The sequence below is a fragment of the Chiloscyllium plagiosum genome, unplaced genomic scaffold (assembly GCF_037043375.1).
Source record: "Chiloscyllium plagiosum isolate Xiang-an unplaced genomic scaffold, Cpla_swu_hap1 HiC_scaffold_6, whole genome shotgun sequence".
NCBI lineage: Eukaryota > Metazoa > Chordata > Chondrichthyes > Orectolobiformes > Hemiscylliidae > Chiloscyllium > Chiloscyllium plagiosum.
Genome location: NW_028270144.1, coordinates 131,992,452 through 132,016,679, shown reverse-complemented (window position 1 = coordinate 132,016,679; position 24,228 = coordinate 131,992,452). Strand labels below are relative to the sequence as shown.

Here is a 24,228-nt window from a genome sequence, read left to right as displayed (position 1 = left end):
CAGGTCTGCTCACAGTGCTCCAAGTGAGCTCCAACCAGGGTTATGTATAACTGCTTTTTTACAGCTACACACTTTGGTTCTGTGTTCACAAAGGAAGACAAAAATAACATCCGAGAAATGTTGGGGAGCACAGGGTTTAACAAGAGAGAGGAACTGAATCAAATCAGCATTAGGAGGGAAATGAAGTTGGGGAAAGTGAAAGAGATTGAAGGTGGGTAAATTCCTAGGGCCTGAGAGTCTACATCCCAGAGTACATAAGGAAGTGGCCCTAGGAATATAAGATATACTGGTGGTCATCTTCCACCCCTGTTTGGGGATTATCGAGCACTAGGAAGGAAATTGAAGTACAGGTCCTCAAGGGTCATAATCTCTGGATTGCTGCCCGAGCCACGTGCCAATTGGCATAGGGATAAGAAAATTAGGGAAGTAAACACGTGGCTAAGGGATTGGTGTGGGAAAGAGGGATTCCACTTCATGGGGCATTGGCATCAGTTTTGGAACCGGGGGGATCTGTACCGTTGGGACGGTCTCCACCTGAACCGATCAGGTACCAATGTTCTAGTGAAGAGGATAAATAGGGTGGTCAGTAGGTCTTTAAACCTCTGAGTTGGGGGGAAGGGAAAGTGAAAGCGACAGGAAGTATGGAGTTAAATGGAAAGATAAGCGGCAGGATAGCATATGTGCAGGCAGATTTAAACTTGAGACAGACTGGGAATGCAGCAAAAAGGAAGGATAACTTAGGACATCTTATGACTTCCAATATCTCTAATGATAAGAAAGTTAGCATTAAGGCACTTTACCTGAATGCTCGTAGCATTCATAACAAAGCAGACGAACTAATGGCACAGATCATCGTGAATGATTATGATGTGGTAGGCATCACAGAGACGTGGTTACAGGGGGGTCAGGACTGGCAGTTAAACATCCAAGGATTATCAACTTATCGAAAAGACAGGGAGGTGGGCAGAGGGAGCGGGGTTGCCTTATTAGTTAAGAACAAAATTAAATCTATGGCACTGAATGACATAGGGTCGGATGATGTGGAGTCTGTGTGGGTGGAATTGAGGAACCACAAAGGCAAAAAAACCATAGTGGGAGTTATGTACAGACCTCCTAACAGTGGTCAGGACCAGGGGCGCAACATGTACCAGGAAATAGAAAAGGCATGTCAGAAAGGCAAGGTCACAGTGATCATGGGAGACTTCAATATGCAGGTGGACTGGGTAAATAATGTTGCCAGTGGATCCAAAGAAAGGGAATTCATGGAATGCTTACAGGATGGCTTTTTGGAACAACTTGACATGGAGCCCACAAGGAGCAGGCTATTCTGGATCTAATGCTATGTAATGAACCAGACTTTATAAAAAATCTTAAAGTAAGGGAACACTTAGGAAGCAGCGATCATAATATGGTAGAGTTCAGTCTGCAGTTTGAAAGAGAGAAGGCAAAATCGGATGTAATGGTGTTACAGTTAAATAAAGGTAATTATGAGGGCATGAGAGAGGAACTGACAAAAATAGACTGGAAGCAGAGCCTAGCAGGGAAGACAGTAGAGCAAAAATGGCAGGAGTTTGTGTGTAAAATTGAGGACACTGTACAGAGGTTCATCCCCAAGAAGAGAAAGATTATCCAGGGAGGGATTAGACAGCCATGGCTGATAAAGGAAGTCAGGAGAACTCCAACAGGTTTGTCAGGCACGACCTCCCCTTACTAAATCCATGTTGACTTGTTCTAATCCGACCCTGCTCTTCCAAGAATTTAGAAACCTCAACCTTAATGATGGATTCTAGAATTTTACCAACAACCGAGGTTAGGCTAATTGGCCTATAATTTTCCAGCTGTCTGACAGAAGGCAGAGAGTTGGGATAAAAGGTTCTTTTTCGGAATGGCAGCCGGTGACAAGCGGTGTCCCGCAGGGTTCAGTGTTGGGGCCGCAGCTGTTCACATTATATATTAATGATCTGGATGAAGGGACTGGGGGCATTCTAGCGAAGTTTGCTGATGATATAAAGTTAGGTGGACAGGCAGGTAGTACTGAGGAAGTGGGGAGGCTGCAGAAGGATCTAGACAGTTTGGAGGAGTGGTCCAGGAAATGGTTGATGGAATTCAATGTGAGCAAATGCGAGGTCTTGCACTTTGGAAAAAAGAATAGAAGCATGGATTACTTTCTAAACGGTGAGAAAATTCGTAAAGCCAAAGTACAGAGTGATCTGGGAGTGCTAGTTGAGGATTCTCTCAAGGTAAACATGCAGGTTGAGTCCGTGATTAAGAAAGCGAATGCAATGTTGTCAATTATCTCAAGAGGGTTGGAATATAAAAGCACCGTTGTGCTACTGAGACTTTATAAAGCTCTGGTTAGGCCCCATTTGGAGTACTGTGTCCAGTTTTGGTCCCCACACCTCAGGAAGGACATACTGGCACTGGAGCGTGTCCAGCGGAGATTCACACGGATGATCCCTGGTATAGTAGGTCTAACATATGAGGAACGGCTGAGGATCCTGGGATTGTATTCATTGGAGTTTAGAAGATTAAGGGGAGATCTAATAGAAACTTACAAGATAATACATGGCTTGGAGAGGGTGGTCGCTAGGAAATTGTTTCCGTTAGGCGAGGAGACTAGGACCTGTGGACACAGCCTTAGAATTAGAGGGGGTAAATTCAGAACAGAAATGCGGAGACATTTCTTCAGCCAGAGAGTGGTGGGCCTGTGGAATTCATTGCCACAGAGTGCAGTGGAGGCTGGGACGCTAAATGTCTTCAAGGCAGAAATTGATAAATTCTTGATGTCACAAGGAATTAAGGGCTACGGGGAGAATGCGGGTAAGTTGACTTGAAATGCCCATCAGCCATGATTGAATGGCAGAGTGGACTCGATGGGCCGAATGGCCTTACTTCCGCTCCTATGTCTTATGGTCTTAAGATGCTTTAGACTCTGGAATAAGTTCCTACAGATTGGAGGGTAGCAAATGTAACCCCACCATTTTGATAAAGAGAAAAAAATGAGTTTTATAAACAAGTCAACCTAATGTTGGTAGTGGGGCAAATGCTAGAGTCCATTATAAATGATTTAATAACAGAGCACTTGGCAAACAATAACAAGATTGGACAGAGTTAGCATTTTAGGGAAATCATTCTTGACAAATCTACTGAAATTCTTTGAGGAAATAACTAGAGAGTTGATGAGGTGGAGCCAGTGGATGTGGTTTATTTGGTCTTTTGGGATTGAGGGTAGAGTCTTCAGATGGATAGAAAACTAGTTGGCAGACAGGAAGCAAAGAGCAGGAACAAATGAGCCTTTTATTAAGTGGCAGGCTGTGACTAGTGGGGTACCGCAGGGGTCAGTGCTTGGACCCCAGCTATTCACAATAGATATATATGGGGATGAGAGAACTAAATATAATATCTCCAGGTTTGCAGATGACACCAAACTGGATAGGAGGGTGAGCTGTGAGGAGGATGCAGAGATATTCCTGTGTCATTTGGACAGGTTGAGTGAGTGGGTAAATGCATGGCAGGTACATAATGTGGATAAATGTGAGGTAATCCACTTTTGGTGTATAAACAGGAAGACACATTATTATCTGAATGCCTGTAAACTGAGAGGGGGGAATGTGCACTGAGACCTGGGTGTCCTCATACACCAGTCACTGAAGGTACAGCAAACAGTGAAGAAGGTAAATGGTATGTTGGCCTTTGTAGCGAGAGGACTCGAGTATAGTGGTCACAGTCAAAGGATTTGGGATAAACCATTTAGGACTGAGATGAGAAGGAATGTCTTCACCCAGAGATTAGATTAGATTAGATTCCCTTTGGCCCAACCAGTCCACACCGACCCTCCGAAGAGTAATCCACCCAGACCCATTTCCCTCTGACTAAGGCACCTAACACTACGGGCAATTTCCCATGGCCAATTCACCTGACCTGCACATCTTTGGATTGTGGGAGGAATCTGGAGCACCCGGAGGAAATCCAGGCAGACACGGGGAGAATGTAGACAAACGTGAGGACTGCAGATGGTGGAAACCAGAGTTTAGATCAGAGTGGTGCTGGAAAAGCACAGCAGGTCAGGCAGCATCCGACGAGCAGGAAAATTGACGTTTCGGGCAAAAGCCCTTCATCATCCTGCCCCTCAGATGCTGCCTGACCTGCTGTGCTTTTCCGGCACCACTCTGATCTAAACACGGGGAGAATGTGCAAACTCCACAAAGACAGTCGCCTGAGGCTGGAATCGAACCCGGATCCCTGGTGCTGTGAGGCAGCAGTGCTAACCACTGAGAGTGGTGAGCCTGTGGAATTCACTACCAGAGAAATCAGTCGAGGCCAAAACATGGTGTAATTTCAAGGAGTTGCATGTGGCACATGGGGCTAAAGGGGTTAAAGGATATGGGCGGTGAGACAGAACTATTCTACTAAGTTGGATGATCAGCCATCAATGCTGGAGCAGGGTCAAGGAGCTGAATGGTCTCCTCCTTCTCCTCCTGTTTTCGATGTTTCTATGACCTTTGTCCAGTTCTCACTCTATGCACTTTGCTCCCTCACTTACATAGAGTCATAGAGATGTACAGCAGGAAAACAGACCCTTTAGTCCAACCCTTCCATGCCGACTAGGTATCCCAAACCAATCTAGTCCCATTTGCCAGCACTTGGCCCATATCCCTCCAAACCCTTCATATTCATATACCCATCCAGATATCTTTTAAATGTTGTAACTGTACCAGTCTCCACCACTTCCTCTGACAGCTTATTCCATGCACTCACCACCCTCTGTGTGAAAACGTTGCCCCTTAGGTCCCTTTTGAATATTTTCTCCTCTCACCCTAAACCTAGGCCCTCTAGTTCTGTACTCCCTTATCCTGGGGAAAAGACCTTGGCTATTTACCCTCATCATTTGGACCTCTACAAGGTCACCCCTCAGCCTCCAATGCTCCAGGGCTAACAGCCCCAACCTATTCAGCCTCTCCCAATAGTTCAAACCCTCCAACCCTGGAAATATCCTTATAAATCTTTTAAGTTTCACAACATCCTTCCGATAGGAAGGGGACCAGAATTACACACAATATTCCAAAAGTGACCTAACCAATGTTCTGTACAGCCGCAACTTGACCTCCCAATTCCTATACTCAGTGCTCTGACTAATACCGTAAAGGAGAGCATACCAGATATGACCTTCACTATCCTACCTACCTGCAACTCCACTTTCAAGGAACTATGAACTTGCACTCCAAGGTCTGCTCTGATTTGCCTTTCCAAAATGCAGCTCCTCACATTTACCTGAATTAAACTCCATCTGCCACTCCTCAGCCCATTGGCCCATCTGATCAAGATCCTGTTGTAATCTGAGGTAACCTTCTTCACTATCCACTACACCTCCAATTTTGGTGTCATCTGCAAACTTACTAACTGTACCTCTTATGCTCGCATCCAAATCATTTATATAAATAACAAAAAGTAGTGGACCCAGCACCGATCCTTGTGGCACTCCACTGGTCACAGGCCTCCAGTCTGAAAAACAACGCTCCACCACCACCCTCTGTCTTCTACCTTTGAGCCAGTTCTGTATCCAAATGGCTAGTTCTCCCTGTATTCCATGAGATCTAATCTTGCTAATCAGTCTCCCTTGGGGAACCTTGTCAAGCACCTTACAAAAGTCCATGTAGATCACATCCATGCTCCCAGTTCTCCCAGCTTTGTCCCCATCAGACCTCTTCTTTACTTCTTCAAACATATAAGGAGAAATCCTACAGTTTGGAAGACGATTGGAATCAAGTGTGGGACCTTTACCCCACTGATAGCGTTGTACTGGTGAACGGTCAGTGCAGAGGGAGTGCTGCACTGTCAGAGGGTCAGTGCTGAGGGAATGCTGCACCGTCAGAGAGTCAGGCGGAGGGTCGATCTTTTCAGATGGGTTGTGAAACAGAGGCAATGTGTGTGTCTCTGGCAAATATAAATGTACCCGTGGAATCAGTTCTGCTGTTGGTGTGGCGAATATTTAATTGTCCAGTCAGTATGAAGAGATCGGTTTTATTTTGTCATTATCACATTGTTTGTGCAGCTTGCTGTGCATCAATTTATTTCTCTGTTTGCCACGTTCCAACAGATGGTACACTTTGCCGGTACCTTACTGAAACCTTAGTTGAATTTCAATTTTTGAATCTGTCTGACACATGTTTTTTCCCTCTCTCTCTCCTCCTCTCCCCAGGTTCCCACATGCCGTGACATGTGTTTGCTGCAGATCCAAGACAGCCGAGCTCCGGGCATTCCCACTGTGATTACTCGCCATGGCCACACCCGTTCCGGAGTCCAGCATGAATGAAGTGCAGAACTGGGAGCATGGAAAGGATTGAGCAATGACTCAGAGCTTGCTGCAGGGGAAGAGATTCTACTGTCGGCAATGGGCTTTGCACAAGTTGCAGCGCTGCCTGGACTATGGTGCATGCAGCCGGAGCACTGGGGTCTTGGTGACTGGGGGTCCAGGCAGCGGTAAGACTGCCCTGTGCAGTGAGGTGCTGTGGCCAGTCTCTGAGCATGGCCAGCGGTTTGACCTATCAGTCAGGACTGTGGCCTATCACTTCTGCCAAGCTCAGGATGTCCAGACGTTGTCAGTCAGTGGATTTGTCCTGAGCCTGGTGGAGCAGATTGAGAGAAGCTCTTGGCTGCCCAGTTACAGGGAGAGACTGCGGGAGGTTTCATTGCAGGCATTACTGGAACACAGCGAGTGTGAGAAAAACCCCGATGAAACCTTCAAAAGGTAACATTGATAAGATGCCCTGTGACTGTTGATTTCATCATCATTGCTAAGAGTCAGAACATGGAAGAATTAACATGAAAATCGAAGCTAGGCCATTCAGAGTGATGTCTGGAAGCACTTCCTTTGACATTCCTTGTCACTTGGAACTGTCTCTCCTGAAAAGCAGCTGACATGAATTCAGAGAAACAGTAGGCCACTCTGCCCCTCTAGCCTTCTCTGTTATTCAGTGTCATGCTTAATCTGATTGTGGGCTCAACTGCACAATTCTCCTGACACCACTGAGCCCCCACTGAATCTGTGCATTAGTGTGAGCTTCCAAAGAAAGAGATTTGTGTTGATTGACACCATTCAAGAGTTTGCAGCTGCAGGGTAAATGGACCATAAGATATAGGAGCGGAATTGGGCCATTCGGCCCATCGAGTCTGCTCCACCATTCAATCATTGATGGTGTTTCTCAACCCCATTCTTCTGCCTTCACCCCATAACCGTTGAACTCCTATCTCTGAATCAAGAAACTACCTACCTCTGATTTAAATATACTCAATGACCTGGCTTCCACAGCCCTCAGTGGCAATGAGTTCCAGAGATTGACTAATCTCTGGCTGAAGGAATTCCTCTTCATCTCAGTTAAAGGGACGTCTCTTCACTTTGAGGCTGTGCCCTCGGGAGATACAGATCAACAGTAATCTAATTTAAACTGAATGGGAATGCAGGTGAAAGGGACTGAATGGTCCCAGCCAGATATGCCTCCATTTGCTCATGAATAACCCTCTGTTGGAGTGTCACTGACTCTGAACCAGCTGCAGCTGGGATCAAGACAAAAACAGGAAATGCTGGAGAACTCAGTGAGCCTGGCAGCGTCTTTGGAGGGGTGGGGGTGCGGTAGTGTTTCAATCACGTATGAGTCTCCTTCAGAATACAGGTGTCAAACCAGACTAGAAACATTAACTCTGTTTTTCTCTTCCCAGATGCTACCAGACTTGCCGAGTTCCTCGAACACTTTCTGTTTTTATTTCAGATTTCTGTAGTTGTTTATTTTTATATCGCTACTGGTATCACGTCAGCGGCAGACATTGAATTGAAGGTTATTCTGATACAGCTTCAGAAACGCATTTTCACAGTGCTCCAAACAGACTTGCCCCCATCTGAGGCTGAACTAGATAGTTCACAACATCGGTGTCAATTGTGACCTCGAGATGAGATTCTGACCTCTGATTTATAAGGTCATGTTTAACTGAGTGTGGCATCAAGGAGCTTGAGCAAAATTGGAATCACTTAGATGGGAAGTGGTCCAGGTCAGTCTGGGGGCCGGGAGGGCGATGGTCCGAGTAAATCTGGGGAATTGGAGGAGGGTGCCATCTCAGTGTGAGGGGAGTGTGACTGTCTTTTGTCAGTCTTGGGCTTTCACTGTCTCACTTTGACCTTGTTCTTTGGTTATGAACTTCAGGACTGTGCGCCCTTTCTCTCTGATTCTCTCTGAGCTTGGGGACAGGTGGAATTTTATTGGAGTTCAGGTTTTGGGCATTGATCAGTCCAAATGAAGGCAGGTCACGATGATTCATTGTAACCTCTCCCTGACTGCATTGGCTCAGGCAGTCTGAGAGTTGCCGTGATGTGACTGGGTGCTGAGTCAGTTTGTCAGGGTGTGTCACATCAGGCTAGAAAAACTAGTCTCTGTCTTACAGTAAGGTGTGGGGTGTGTGTGTGTGTGTGCGTGCGTGCGTGTGTGTGTGGTGAGCCACTCCTGCTGCTTTTGGGGTTCTGTTTTGAGATTCACTATCGAGGAGCAGCAGCACACTTTACTGCCAAAAATTTCAAAAGTCGAAAGCAGTCACTTTTAAAATCATAGAACCATCGAGTGCTGACTGCGGTAATCTGGAAAACGGCAAGGTTAAATTTGTGGCCAGTAAGATCCCACCAACAGATAATTAGGAGCATTTGATGAGGACAGTATAGAGTGAGATTTACTTTCAGTTTAAAACAGTAGAGGGAGCTTTACCCTTATCCCACCCAGTACACTCCCTGTCCTGGGAGGTGGACAAGTTTCTGCAGAGTGTGATGTTGAAGCTGAACACAAGGGCGAGAATGTGAGGAATGTGTGATGTCTGTTGAGCACATTCCAGTGTTAGCTGATTCGGATACTCACTGTGTGCTCAGGGTCATTAGCTATTGTAATAAGTCTGGTCAGTCATGTGCTCCTTTCCTATCAGGCCCTATGTAGCCAGCGATGGTCAGATGTACATGATGCTGCAGGTTTTCATCAGTTCCCTCAACATGTGCTTCTTGCTGCATTCTGCCCAGCCCTGGTTACAAGTGAAAAGTGCAACTGAACATGAGACCATTTGGTTGTCTTTGTCTTCAGTTGTATTCAGGTCTCCCTGAGCCACACTCAGTGTGAATTGGAGGGGTAGATTCGATTTGGCTTGTGATCTTTCCTGCACACACACACACACACACACGACTATGTTTCATGCATTATTCAATTATCAAATCGCTTTCTGTGTCTCAGTCTTCCTCCCCATCCTCCATCACCAAGGCCACTTTAATTCCCTACATTAGGATCACCACATTCACCCCTTTCTCAGCTCATCACCAAAGCTGAAACTTTCACCAAAGCTCCAGTCTCCTCGGTTCCAGATCTCTCTAGGCTACCTTCCACATTCTACCAACAATAAGCTCGTTGGAATAAGAGCATGCCACTCGGCCCTTCGAGCTGCTTCACCATTCAACAAGATCACGGCTGATCTGATTTTAACCTCAACCCACACCTCTCCCAATAATCTTTCAACCCTTTGGTAATCAAGAATCTATCGATTCTGCCTTAGAAATATTCTGCATCGACTGCCTTTTGAGGAAGAGAAACATTTGCTGTCCTTAACATATCAGCATGTCCATTTCAGGAACACCTCAATTTTATAATTCTGACCCTAGATTTCAAAGCTCTCTGTGGTCTAACCCCTCCCTCCTCACCCTGAAGCCCTTACACCCCTCCCTACCTCTGTAACCCCCTCCAGTCCCTTCTCCCCTCCCTATCTCTGTAACCTCCTCCAGACCCTACATCCCCTCCCTACCTCTGTAACCCCCTCCAGTCCCTTCTCCCCCTCTCTCTATCTGTAACCTCCTCCAGACCCTACATCCCCTCCCTACCTCTGTAACCCCCTCTAGCCCCTACACCCCCTCCCTACCTCTGTAACCCCCTCTAGCCCCTACACCCCTCTCTATCTCTGTAAGTTCCTCTAGCCCCTATCCCATCCTTCTCACTATCTCATCATTCTCTCTATTCCTCTCACTCTGTTGTCTCAAGTGTTCCCAACATTTGTGGATGTTCCTTTAGCCCACACCCTGACCAAAATCCACCTCTTTCTTTGAGTCTTGCTTTCTCTAGCTGCAGTCCATAAACACATTTCCCCTGCCTGTCTGCAGTGTTTTGTGAGCTATTGGTATGGTGTTCACATGTCAGGGCTGGCTTTTTCTATATGAAAGTTAGGTTTCCTGAAATAAGGATGGAAGTGTCTCAGATAGACTCTCACCTTTCCACTTTGCCTCACACAGAGCTCTCCTTCTTCCTCTGCTGGACCTGCAGCCCCCATCACAGAATCTTCTGCTGCTCGTGGACTCCATCGATGAAGGGGAGATCTTCAAAGATGCCGACTGGAAGCCTTCTGGGAAGAGTGGGACCATCGCTGAGCTTCTGTCCAATCACCAGGAACTCTTCCCGTCCTGGTTACTCCTGGCATGTTCAGCTCGAAAACAAAATAAAACAATTAGCAGAATGTTTTCAGGTGAGGATGGTCCAGGGGAGGTTTATCAAGGAGTTCAGATTGGCAGAAAGTTTTAACAGAAGACCCTGTTCCCAGGGGCAGGAGGGTTAGTCACCAAAGGGTCACAGATTGAAGAGAATCAGCAAATGAATACGAGCGGGTGGTAGGGTAGGGATAGTTTTTTGAAGGCGTGGGGTGTTATAATCTGGAGCATGATGCCTGAGGAGAAAGCAGAATCAAGAGTAACTTCTTTACTCAGAGAATACTAGAGGTGTGGAATGCACTGCCTGCAACAGTAGTAGACTCTCCAACTTTAAAGGCATTTAAATGGTCATTGGATAAACATATGGATGAAAATGGAATAGTGTAGGTTAGACTGGCTTCAGATTGGTTTCACAGGGTGGTACAACCGAAGGACCTGTACTGCGCTGTCATGTTCTATATTCTAAAGGGAATTAGAGAAATAACTGGAAGGAAAAAGAATTGGAGGACTGTGGGGAAGAGTAAGTGGTGAATTGGATCGTTCTTTCAAAGAGATGGCCAAAGGCAAAATGGATTTGCTTTTGGATTGAATGAGTTGCGTGTCCTGTCCGTGTTTTGCATGACCATTCTACAGGAGCCAGCAGCAAATTACTCATTTTACCTGCTTTTATTTTTGACAGGTTTCCGGAAAATTTGCCTGGACGATCTCCGTAAATCCCACATTGTGAAGGACGTGCAGCAGTACATTCTGTGCCGATTAGACCAGGAGGAAGCTCTGAGGCAGCACCTGAGCCGTGACACTGCGGAGATGTTAAATCAGCTTCACATCAAGAGCAATGGCTGCTTCCTATACTTGGAGAGAGTGTTGGACGGGGTGCTGGATACTTTTATCATGCTGCGTGAGATTCGTGATATTCCTGGCACCCTCAACGGCCTCTACCTTTGGCTGTGCCAGCGACTCTTCACCCGCAAGCAGTTCACCAAGATCCAGCCAATTCTCAATGTGATGCTGGCTGCCCAGAGACCTCTGACCCCCCGGCAGTTGTTTGAAGCTGTGTGGACCAAAGGTACTTGTTTAACAGCCAATGATTTCCAGCGCAAGATGGAGATGTTGTCCAAACTCCTGCTAGATGGGGAAGGGGGCACCAAGATTGTCTTTCACCACAGCTTTGCTGAGTGGCTGCTGGATGTTAAATATTGCACTCAGAAGTACCTGTGCAATGTGGCACAGGGGCATGCCATGCTGGCCATGGCTCTGACTTGCCGTGCCAAGGAACTGACCGCTGCTCAGGTACAAGAATACGCCCGGCACCTCGTCCACTCCCAGCTCCAGCCTGAGCCTTCCTGCCTGGCGTTGTGGATGGTGTGGAGTGGGGCGCCAGTCAGCCGAGACTCCCTGGCCTCCATTTTGCCGGTGGAGCAGGAGGTCTTGCAGCTGCTGGTCAAAGCCGGTGCCTACGCGGCTGACTGGGAGGGAACAGATTCCTCGGGAGTCATTCACCGCGCACTGGAGAGGGAGGATTCCATCCGGATGCTGCTGGAGAATGGGGCAAGTGTCCACCAGCGTGATTCAAATGGGCGCACACTGCTTGCCAACGCAGCTTATAGTGGCAACTTGGAGGTGGTCAACCTGCTGCTGTCCAGGCAGGCTGATCTAGAGACTGAAGACCATCAAGGACAGACACCCTTAACCCTGGCAGCTCGCATGGGCCACACTAAAGTCCTTCACTGCCTGATTTCACACAGTGCCAACATCAATCATGCTGACCAGGAAGGCTGGACTGCACTGCGGTCAGCGGCCTGGGGAGGGCACTCTGAAGCTGTCACTGTGCTGCTGGAGTCTGGGGGAGCTGAGGTGGACAGTGTTGACACTGACCATCGCACTGCGCTACGGGCTGCTGCCTGGGGTGGGCATGAAGACATTGCCCTCACCCTGCTACGGCATGGGGCTGACGTCAACAAGGTGGACACCGATGGACGCACTGCACTGATTGCTGCTGCCTACATGGGTCACCGAGAGATGGTGGAGATCCTGCTGGACCACGGTGCTGACATTAATCACCGAGATGCAGATGGGCGTTCAGCACTGTCTGTGGCAGCACTCTGTGTACCTGCCAGCCGTGGCTATGCCAATGTGGTGAGCCTGCTTATCGAGCAGGGTGCGGAGGTGGGGCACCGGGACCGCGATGGCCTCACCCCGCTTTTGGTGGCTGCATACGAAGGTCACGCAGACGTAGTGGATTTGCTGCTGGAGGGTGGAGCCGATGTGGATGAGGCAGACTCTACTGGGCGTACACCACTCCTGGCTGCAGCCTCCATGGGCCATGCAGCTGTTGTCAATGCTCTGCTCTTCTGGGGTGCGGCTGTGGACACCATCGACAGTGAAGGTCGAACCGTACTCAGCATTGCTGCTGCTCATGGCAACACGGAGGTGGTCCAGACCCTCCTGGACAGAGGTCTGGATGAGAACCACCGCGATGACATGGGCTGGTCACCCCTTCACATGGCCAGCTTTGAGGGTCACTGCTCTGTCTGTCTGGCACTAATTGAGCAGGGTGCCAGGGTGACAGAAGTGGACAATGATGGAAGGATCCCAGTTATCCTGGCAGCTCAGGAAGGCCATTGCCAGTGCGTTGAGGTCCTGCTGGGATATAAATCTCCTGTGGACTGGCGAGGCTATGATGGGCGAACAGCGTTGTGTTCTGCAGCTCTTGAAGGTCACAAGGACGTGGTGAAGATGCTGTTGAGCAAAGGGGCAAGTGTAGATGTGAAGGATGCAGACGGGAGGCCTTTGCTGTACCTCTTGGCCTTGGATAACCAGATGGAGATGCTGCAGCTGCTCCTGGATGAAGGAGCTGCCAACCTGGAGGCACGGGACTTGGACGGACGGACAGTTCTGCACGTGTGTAGCTGGCAGGGTAACCTGGAGTTGGTAAAGTTACTGGTCAAGTATGGAGCAGAGGTGAACGCCTTGGATAATGACCATCGCTCAGCCCTGCATTCAGCAGCTTGGCAAGGCCATTCGTCTGTGGTGCAATTTTTGATTGAAAGTGGCGTTCCTATTGATCATGCCTGTAACCAGGGAGCCACCGGCCTCTGCATAGCCTCCCAGGAAGGTCACACTGAGGTGGTAAGGATCCTTGTGGAGAGGGGAGCAGATCCTAACCATGCTGACTCATATGGCCGCACCCCAATGAGAGTGGCAGCCAAACGTGGGCAGACAAAAATCATGAAGTTGTTAGAGAAATTTGGTGCACCGGCATTCAACGGTTATATGGCACCAGTGCCTGGGCAGAAAGGGGAGCAACACACCACCACCATGAAGACTCTGTCCTCTGGTACATCCAACAGTTCGGGAAGTCCCAGTGTGGTGGCTGTGGAGACGCTTTCTACCAACCGCATGGTCAGTGAGAAAAAACAAATGGGGGCAACAAGCTCTCCCTCTGGGTCCCCAGATTCCACTGTGGATCATCGCAAGTCTCTCATGTCCAACAACTCTTTGAAAAGTTCCAAAAACTCCTCCATTGTCACCTCCTCCACCTCCCATTCCCTGGCCACTGACCAGACAGTGCCCATCGATAGCTTGACCTTCACTCAACAGATCCAACAACACTCTCTGCCTCGCAGCCGCAGCCGGCACTCCATCCTCACCTCTCCTTCGTCAACACTGGTCAAACCCAAAGTCAGCTCACAGACCAGTGCCATATCAGAGTCAGCAAAGAGCCCCAGCAGACATGGGGGGAGCTCATGCTTATCGAGCCCAGTGCTGGGCATTGAATTGACACAGACCAGTCCCAAGGGCAAGAAGGGAGCATCAGGGAAAGTTGCTCTGACCAGTGTCCCAGAGCAAACGTCCAAAGCTGAAATCACCAAGGGGAGCTCAAAGATTGGATCACCACTCATAACATCAGTTGACAACAACAAACTGCACACTGAGCGGGAAATCTCCCCCTTTTATTGGTGCCGTGACAAACAAACTGTGTCCTCAGGGCTGGAGGAGAAACAGAATGGAATCCTCAGCAAGTCTCACGGCAGAGATCCCAGGGGCCCAAAGGCCTCTCCCCAGAAGCTGAACAGCACCAGTGCAGTAGAGAAAGTGATGATGGAACCATTGATCACAATCACAACCCTGGATCCTGAACTAAATCTCAAACAAGCTATCAAACTTCAATTCGAGGGCCCGACGAGTGGTTTTAATTACAAGAAGGAAACACCGTTATGAGGGGTAAGCTGTTGTTATGTCACTGACTGACTGGATATATTACAATGGCTGTGCTAAGCGAAAAGAGTTGAAGAGCTGAAGGAAGTCATTCAGTCCATCAAGTCTTACCACTCAATCAGATCATGGCTGATTTGATAATCCTCAACTCTCATTACTGTCTTTTCCCCATGGCCCTCAATTTCACTACTGATTAAAATTCTGTCTCAGCCTTAAATATACTTCAAGTCCAAGTTTCGTAGCTCTCTGTGGTAAAGGAATTTCACAGATTCACTCCCCCCGAGAGAGGAAATTCCTCCTCAGCTTTGTCTTAAATGTGTGACCCATTGCTGAAATGATGGCCTCTGGTCCTAGACTCTCCCACAAAGGAAAACAGCTTCTCCACATCTGCGCTGTCAAGGCCTCGAACAGTCTTGCATATTGCCATAAAGTCTCCTGTCATTCTCTTAAACTCCATTAAATAAAAGTCCAACCTCCCTTCATAAAGAAATCCCATCATACCCAGGATCAGCCGAATAAACCTTCTCTGGACTGTCTCCAAGGCCAGTATAAGGGACCACAACTGTTTCCAGTCTTCCAGTTCTGGCCTGATGTGTGCCTTGTATCGTTTCAGCAATACGTCCCTACACTTACACTACGTTTCCTTTGAAAGAAGGCCATTAGGCCATTCTTGCCTAGTACCTGGTGAACTTGGATGATAGCTTTTTGTGATTCATGATTGTGGACTTCCAAATCCCTCAATGCCGTTGCTTTCTAAAGACTTTCTCCATTTAAATAACATTTACTTTGTCTATGCTTCCTGTTAAAGTGCATAACCACACATTTTCCCACATTATGTCTTGTCTTGCAAGTTTTTTTACCCATTTACTTAACTGTTTAAATCCCTTTGTAGAATCTTTGTGTCACCCTCACTACTTGCCTTCCCCTGTAATTTTGTGTCATTAACAAACTTGGCGATAGTACATTCACTTTCCTCATTCAAAAATGAGTTGAAAACCACTGTGCTGATTCTTGGCCTTCCACAGGTTGCCAGTCTGAAAATAGTTCCCCTCATCCCAACTCGGAGTCCTATATTAGTTAGCCAACCAGCTATCCATGTCAATATATCATCCCAACACTATGGACTCTAATCTTATTAAGTAGCCTTATTTGGGTATCTTATAAAACACTTTCTGAAAATCCAAATATATTACATCCCCTGCTTCCCTTTTACTTATTCTGCTTGTTACCTCTTAGTGCTATAATGGTGTTGTCAATGTGACACTGGATATGGTTGATGGGGTATGACCTGCTGGGTGCACAGCCATCTGGACTAGTGATCTCAGCACTGATCCAACCAACAGTGCGGTGCCCTGTCACCACTGACCGTCTGACAGTGCAGCACTCCCTCAATACTGACCCTCAACAGTGCAGCACTCCCTCAGCACTGACCCTCTGACAGTGTGGCATTCCCTCAGTACTGACCCTTCAACATTGCGACACTCCCTCAGTGCTGACCCTTCGACAGTGTGACAACTGTCCGACAATGCAGCGCTCCCTCAGTACTGATCCTCCGACAGTGCAGCACACCCTCGGTACTGACCCTCTGATAGTGTGGCACTCCCTCAGCACCGGATCTCTAACATTGCAACACTCCTTCAGTACTGACTCTTGGATAATGTGACACTCCCTCAGTACTGACCATTCAACAGTGCGGCACTCCCTCGGTACTGACCCTTCAACACTGCGGTGCTCCCTCAGCACTGACCGTCTGATAGCGCAGCAATCCCTCAGCACTCACCCTCCGACAGTGCAACGTTCCCTCAGCACTCACCCTCCGACAGTGCAGCGCTCCCTCAGTACTGACCCTCCACAGTGCAGCACTCCCTCGGTACTGACCTTCTGATAGTGTGGCACTCCCTCAGCATCAGACCTCCAACATTGCAACACTCCTTCAGTACTGACTCTCGGGTAATGTGAAACTCCGTCAGTACTGACCATTCAGCAATGCAATGACCCCTCAGTCCTGACCTTCAGATAGTGTGACACTCCGTTGGTACTGACCTCCGACAGTGCGGCACTTTCTGAATGCTGTGTAGAGTGTGTTAAATCTTTCTTTGTTTTTCTGTTACAGAGCAGTGAGTGAGACAATGAGGAAGAAATAGCTTTCACTCACCTGATCTTTCTGTCCTTTTTTCAGGAATGCTTCGGGCTCCCTGGTTTGTTTGCACAGAGAATCACTGCACTGGGTTCGGGCTCCCTGGCTTGTTTGTTATTCTGTGCCATAGGATGGGATGTCAGAGTGAGGCAGCAGTATTCATCAGGCTCAGTTCTCTGGGATAGCACCACGTAATTCAGGGAAAGGACTGACCTTTTCGTCATCATATCAATGTATAATTCTGTGAATATGAATTGCAGTCTGCTATGTTTAATGGCCTACATCTGCTGTAAAACAGTGTGTACAGTATTCGGGACTTTTCCTGATGCAATCTGGATACAATTTTTATTTTTCTTAATTTTATTTCCTTCAGCGTTAATGCTCATGGGAAGTGAGTGTGAAAGGTCAGTGGGGATTTGTCCTAATCCCTGATTGGAGTGGATACCCCTTCCCTCTACTCCTCTAGATATTGCTCTCTGACCCCTGGTCAAGACATTGGAGTTTAAACTATGTTCGATATGAGCAGGTTCATCTGAGTTTAGGAGTACAGTCACACTATGCCACTGGCAATGATGGGAAGCAACCTTCTGTCCTATAGTATTCTCATCATCCCATCACAAGCTGTGCCCTGTTTTATCATTATAATGGTGTATATGCCCATCCGAGCAGTTCAAATGACACGACTAGTTGTGCCCATGATGTTGTCGATGATTAATGGTGATGTATTTGTTCATGTGAATCATGCAAGTACCACAGATTGCATCTTTGGTTTGAGTGCTGGTTATATTAGATTGATGAAAGTTTTCAATAGTTTTGTTGGCTGAGGTGGGAATATGTTTGGGAGGCTGTGTTTATGTGCAGCATTAACTGGACTCTCCAGCCCCATAATGTATTGCTCTCCACACAATTTCCAATATTTCCTCTGGGGAACAGCCCACCAACCTTCCTCTGCCCCAGATATATGCCAGCTCATCATTGCCCCTTGTTTACCTCTCAGGGGGCAGTGAGAGGGAGCCATTACCCGGGTTGAGAGAAATACACAGTTGTACTTGCTGGATGTTGAAATGGGTACATCTGGTTATTACTGCTTCACAGAGTGTTCACAAGAAAAGGACAGCAATGAAGATAATCCAGGGCCCCAATGGAGGGGAACTTTGACCAAGTTAAGTCCTGAGTGGAGGTCACAGATGTTGGACCCAGAGTTTGGGAGACGGAATGCGGCGTTTGGGTTTCTTGATGGAATTAGGGAGAGATTCACAAGCATTCACCTGACCCTCTGAGCCTGACCTCAGCATTCCAGATTACCTTTGGGGCTGAATTTGGGCTTTGGGAAAAAATCTCAATGGTTACCCTAACTCCCCATTTTCTCATGTACTGTAAAATTTCTGATAGTGGTTTTTAGAGGGGCAAGCAGGGGTTGCTGGGCAGTCTTGAATTGATTTGCTAATTTTGGTGCTGTTCTGATGTTCATTTGTATGGAGGGTTACTGATCATTTCTGAAATATTCAGCTGGCTGCTGTTTCCTCTCTTTCTGGTTTTTATACATGGATTTTTTTGAGATAAAAGTGTTATTACTGGAGATTCTTTCCCTCTCATGCCAAATACAACGGTTTTGGATTTAAGTGCATTGTTTTCTTGTGTCTAAACTGCTGCTGGCTCATTCACTACGCTGTCCATGTGAACTGGTAAAAACAGACAGAAATCCTTTAGCACGTGGCACCAATCCCCTGGGCTCAGCTCGCAACATTCTCTGCATTGATTCAAAATCAATGTTCCACCCTCTAGAGGACACACAAACCCTGGGCAGACACTCTGGGACTTTGTTATTCATTCACAGGGCATGGGGATCAGTGGCTGGAGCAGCATTTATTGCCTGTCCCTTACTGCCATTAGGAAAGTGGTAGTGCCTTCTTGAACCGCTATAGTCCATGTCCTATAGATAAACCCACAATGCCTTAGGGAGGGGATTCCAGGATTTTGATCCAGTGACACTGAAGGAACAGCGATACATTCCCAAGTCAGGATGGTGAGTGGCTTAGAGGGGAGCTTGCAGTGGGTGGTGTTCCCATGTATCTGCTGCCCTTGTCCTTCTAGATGGAAGTGGTTATGGGTGTGGACACTGCTGTCTAAGGAGCCTTGGTGAATTTCTGCAGTGCATCTTGTAGATGGTACACACTGCTGATACTCTGGCTACTTTAGAAATTGAGCAGGGGGCAGCTGCCCCAAATGACCTCGAGTTAATACTTATCCCTCAACAAACATCACTAAAACAGGTGACATTGTCATGATCTTAGCTGTCAGCCAGGTGGACCTCATAGAATCAGAGTTCCCTGATCGAGGTTGTTAATCTGGTCTATTCATGGAGCCCTGGCTGACAGTTAAAACAGGAGTGTCCCACACGCTGACAGTCTTGAGAGCTGGCTCTGAGGGAGCTGTACTAGTGTCAAAACCTTGTCATGTATAAATAAACGGTGATTTGGTGATGGGACACTGGCCTCTGGGGAGGTATTTCAGACATGGCCATTATTTCAATGCTGTCTGCGTGTTGATTGCTCTGTTTCCTACTTTGTAACACTAACTACTGTACAAAGACTAGAAAGAACTTTTGAAAGTCCTATGCTTGTGAAAGGTACTGTAAGATTGCAAGTTCCTTTTCCTGTAACAGAACCTTTGAATCAGTTGGGCTCCAGTTCCTATTTTGCATACTTGAGATCATGTGATTTCCACTTTTGCAAATCAAATTAAATATTGGGATAGCTCCCGATACCAGTCTGTTGCAGGCTGAGATCAAATCTCTTTGCATTGAGACCAAATGTACAGAAGGTTATGAAGTTATCTGAACCATAATCTCAATGTGCTATTTACACAAGTTGGGATTCATGCTTTTTTACTTAACCACAGTTGCTTTGTTAAAAATCCGGTCTGTGATTTGAAATCTGACATGGGATATTGGAAAATGCAATTCTAAAACTGAATTTGAAATCAGAATAACCGAGATGCTGCTGAATGGGGAAAACCCTTTAGGGAAGGTCATCTGCCAACTTTACTGGGTCTGGCCATATACCACTGCAGACCTAGAGCAATGTGATTGATTCTAAACTGACCCTGGAGGTGGTCATTCAGTTAGTGTCCAGCACATTGAATGGTTCAACAAGGCAGCACACCATTACTTTCTCATGCCAATTAGGGATGGGTAATAAATGCCAGCCTCAGAAAGAGACATGTATATTTTAAAACAACTATATAATTTTTGCCTTTCTCCCCAGGATCTTAACAAGTCACCTCTACTCAGTATGTTCAGCAGGGGATGAATGTAAACTCAGAAATCTCACAGCAATGAAACTCTCAGCTCAGCCAATCTCTGGGTACTGTTTCCACCTGCTGGGCACTCTGTGCAGAGCAGCTCCATTCTCTATGGAAAATGCAGGTGCACACAGTTGCTGAGCAGCAGTGTTTTGCTTCTCCTGCTGGAAGCAAATGTGGCATGCACCCATTTGTTTCACACATGGATAGTGCACTAACTAACTCTTAGTTTGGGAAAGAGAGTGAAGCAGATGTGTTGAGAGTAATATCCTTGATTGATCTTACAGTCGGGACAGTATCCTTGCAGCAAATGGCATACCTGCCACTCAGCTGGAGTCTGTGGAGACTATTGCTATAAGGGAAATTCTCTAATGGGAGTGGTACAGATTCATGAGGTATATCTCCTTTCATCATCTATAGACTGTCGTTTGAGAAGAGGTCTAGTAAACTGGTGTATGGTATCTTATTTGGTAGAAATGGTCTAATTAAGGCATCCAAAATTTTGAAGGTCTTTGATAAGGTCAATATGGAGAGACCAGCTGCCTGGTTAGGAATCTAGAACACAGGCACAGTGTCGGGGCGAGGGGTCAGTCACTTAGGACTGAGATGAGGACATGGTTCATTCAAAATGCAGAGCTTGTTTTCTGTTTGCTGAGGGATGTGGATATGTTATCGTCATCGTCTAGAGTTTGAAGCTGGGATTGACAGGTTCTCAGGTCTTTCAGGAAATCAAGGGATTTGGGGAGTGGATAAGGAACTAAAATTGAAGCCCAAGATTTGCCATTATTGTATGGATTGGGAAAGTACAGGATAAACAAAGGTTATTGGACTGACCTGGGTCATGCCAGTATAGAGCTGCACATCAGTCATTTCTCTTAATCACACTTAACCAGCAAGCCATATTTGTTCTCCATCATGTTTATCCAGCATCAGTGTTACTCACCTCCACCACTCTTTAAGACAGTGAGTTGCATTCTCAGCAATCTCTTGGTTTCCCCTAAGTCCTCCACAGGATTTATTTGGGACTCTTATTTATAAACCAAAGTTTTAGTCTTTGCAATAAGTGGAAACATTTTCCTGTTTCCTTATAAATTCACTTTGTAATTTGGAAAACATTTTTTGATTTACTAATCTATTCACTGGGAGAGTGTCGGTAGGGGATATAATAAACTTTTAAAATATAATCGGTTTTGGAAAGCAAGCAACATCTTTATATTTAAGCTTGGGTTAAATGTAGAAGAAGAATGAGAATTATGTTGTGATAAGAACATTGCTCAATAAAGATGGGACTTCTAAATGAGATTAAACCACCTACAACTTCCAGTTGATAAAATGGCATTAATGAATGCTTTTATTAAAGTCTTGCATGAGGATTTGGAGCATACCTTCAGGCTCACTAATAGTCTTGTTTACATTTCCATATTTTGCAATGTCATTTTTTTTAAAAAAAAGTGGTCATGGGGTGTGGGTATCACTGGCTGGGCCAACATTTATTGCCTATTCCTAGTAACCCTTGAGAAGGTGGTGGTAAGCTGCTTTGTTGAACTGCTGCAGTCTAGACACTGTAGGTTGACTCTCAATGCCCTTCAGGAGGGAATTCCAGGATTTTGACCCAGTAACACTGAAGGAACAGCAATAAGTTTTCTAGTTAGGATGGTGAGTGGCTTGGCTAGGAACTTGCAGCTTTCAAACTTGTGACCTAAGATCCTAAGATGTAGGAGCAGAGGTAGGCCATTTGACCCACTGAGTTACATGAATAACTTTCCTCCATGATAAAGTCAAAAGTAGGGACGTTTGCTAATGATTACACCATATTCAACACCATTCATGACTCCTCAGATACTGAAGCAGTCCATGTTCAAATGCAACAAGATTTGGACAATATCCAGGCTTGGACTGATGAGTGGCAAGTAACATTCGTGCCATACAAATGCCAGGTAATGACCATCTATAATAAGGGTCAATCTAAACACCATCCCTTCACATTCAATGGTGTCACCATCACTGAATCCCCACTATCAACATCGTGGGGGTCACCATTGACCAGAAGCTCAATTGGACTCACCAAATAAACAAAGTGGCTGCAAGAGCAGGTCAGAGGCTCGGAACACGACAGCAAATAACTTACCTTCTGACTCCCAAAGCATTTCCACCATCGACAAGGCACAGGAATATGGAGTGTGATGGAATTCATTGCAATTGCCTGGATGGAGGCAGCTCCACCAATGCTTAAGATGCTTGATACCCTCCAGGACAAAACAGCTCACTTGGTTGGCACCACGACCACAAGCATCCATTCCCTCCACCACCAACAGTCTGCTGTGTACTACCTGCAACATGCACTTTAGAAATTCACCACGACTTCATCTGAAGGTCAGATACACGGGAACACTATACTTGCAAGTTCCTTTCCGAGCCTTTCCAAGACTGACCTACCCCAGCTCAGGACCACAGCCACATCTCCTTCCTCAAGACTGACCTAGTTAATGTTTAAACCCCTTCATAATAATGCCCGACACCCATATGTCACTAGTTTAAAATCCAAACAGAAAAAAAGTTTAGGTACATATAAATCACACACCAATCATCCTAATATGTATAAACTCAGACGTATAACAAAAACATATTTTGTAGGGCAATTCATTATGCTACTCAATTAATTATCTATTTCACATTGTTTAAACTCAAAGAATAAAATGTTTTGAACATTGCAATGATAATTACACTGAGTAGTACAACTGGAACCTCACTATCTATTATACTGCTGCTGACCACAGTGAAGGTTCTTTGAATGAAAGAATGAATAAATGATTTTTTGAATGAATTATTTTTTTAATAAATGAATGATTTTATTGTCACATGTATCTTACAGTGAGAAATTCAGTAAAATAATGAAGATCTTTCTGAAGGAATTCTAATTCAGCGATTTAAAATAAAACTTAAGGAGGAAAGAGTTAGATAAATTTAGAATTTGTGTTCTTATGTTGAGACCTACCTCTTTTCCTGCTGTCTCATATCTCTGATTTTTGGCCTACACTGGCTGTGTTCACTGTTGCTTTTAATTGAAAATTCTCTCCTCATTCAAATTTCAGCAAGCTGTTGCTCCTCCCTATCTCAATATTGAAGAAGTTTCTGTTTTTTTTCCACTTCTGGCCTCAGCTGCACATTCTTCACTCTACCAGACCCTAATCTGTGGTATCAGCCTCAAAGTGTCTGCACTTCTTTCATTTCTTTCACAAAACTGACCTTATCAAGCAGCCCCAAAGTCTCCTTTTTTGGCGTGATGATAGAGCTTTCTTTCTGAAAGTACTCATGTGAGGGGCATGGGACAGTCAACTGTAATAGTTCCGTTATCACTTACAACCTTAAAACCAAGATCTCTACACTCCACCAATTCTAGCCTCCTGAGCATCCCCAATTTTAATTGCTACTTTATTGGTGACTTGCCCTTAGCTGCTGGATTTCTCTGCTTACAGTGGAACTCTCTTCCCCTCTTTTCATCTTCAATGTGCTCCTTTGAGATTTTGGTCACCTACACTAATAGCTCCTGATGTGGCTTGGTTCCAAATGATTTTTCATGACATTTCTGTGATGATGTTTATTTAGACTAAAGACTCAATATAAATGCAAATTATCTATATTTTCTAAATTACAACTGAGCTTGCTCATTCTAAAGTTCTCTATTGGCTGTAAAGCATTCTAGCACTATACAAATGGAGGATGTCCATGTGTACACTGATGCTGACCTCATCTTTCGGTTTCATTCCTTGACTGCATGACTCAACCCCATCATCCTGAACAATCATTAAACCCCAGAGGACCGAAAAATGGCAAATATAACAGTCCAGTTTAACATAGAAAATAGATGCGGGAGTAGGCCATTTGGTGTCCTCAAGCCTGCATCACCATTCAACATGACCATGGCTGATCATGTAATCTCGCTATCCCATTCCCACACTCTCTCCATTTGATCCCTTTAGCCGCAAGGACCGTGTCCAGCTTCCTCTGGAATATATCTAATGAACTGGCCCCAACAGCTTCCTGTGGGAGAGAATTCACAGGTTCACAACTCGCTGAG

At 46.1% G+C, this 24,228-nt stretch overlaps 1 protein-coding gene across 4 annotated transcripts in view; it reads left to right on the top strand.

The window, feature by feature from the left end:
• ankrd50l (ankyrin repeat domain 50-like) overlaps positions 1–22,974 on the top strand; it is a 40,602-nt gene extending 17,628 nt beyond the window's left edge. For all 4 annotated transcript variants that reach the window (XM_043692572.2, XM_087988506.1, XM_087988503.1 and 1 more), the window contains exons 2-5: positions 6,200–6,748; positions 10,301–10,530; positions 11,172–14,716; positions 16,890–22,974. In XM_043692572.2, coding sequence (XP_043548507.2) covers positions 6,348–6,748; positions 10,301–10,530; positions 11,172–14,713 — 4,173 coding nt within the window. In that variant the 5' untranslated portion in view covers positions 6,200–6,347 and the 3' untranslated portion in view covers positions 14,714–14,716; positions 16,890–22,974. The remainder of the gene's footprint in view (positions 1–6,199; positions 6,749–10,300; positions 10,531–11,171; positions 14,717–16,889) is intronic.
• The last annotated feature ends 1,254 nt before the right edge of the window (positions 22,975–24,228 follow it).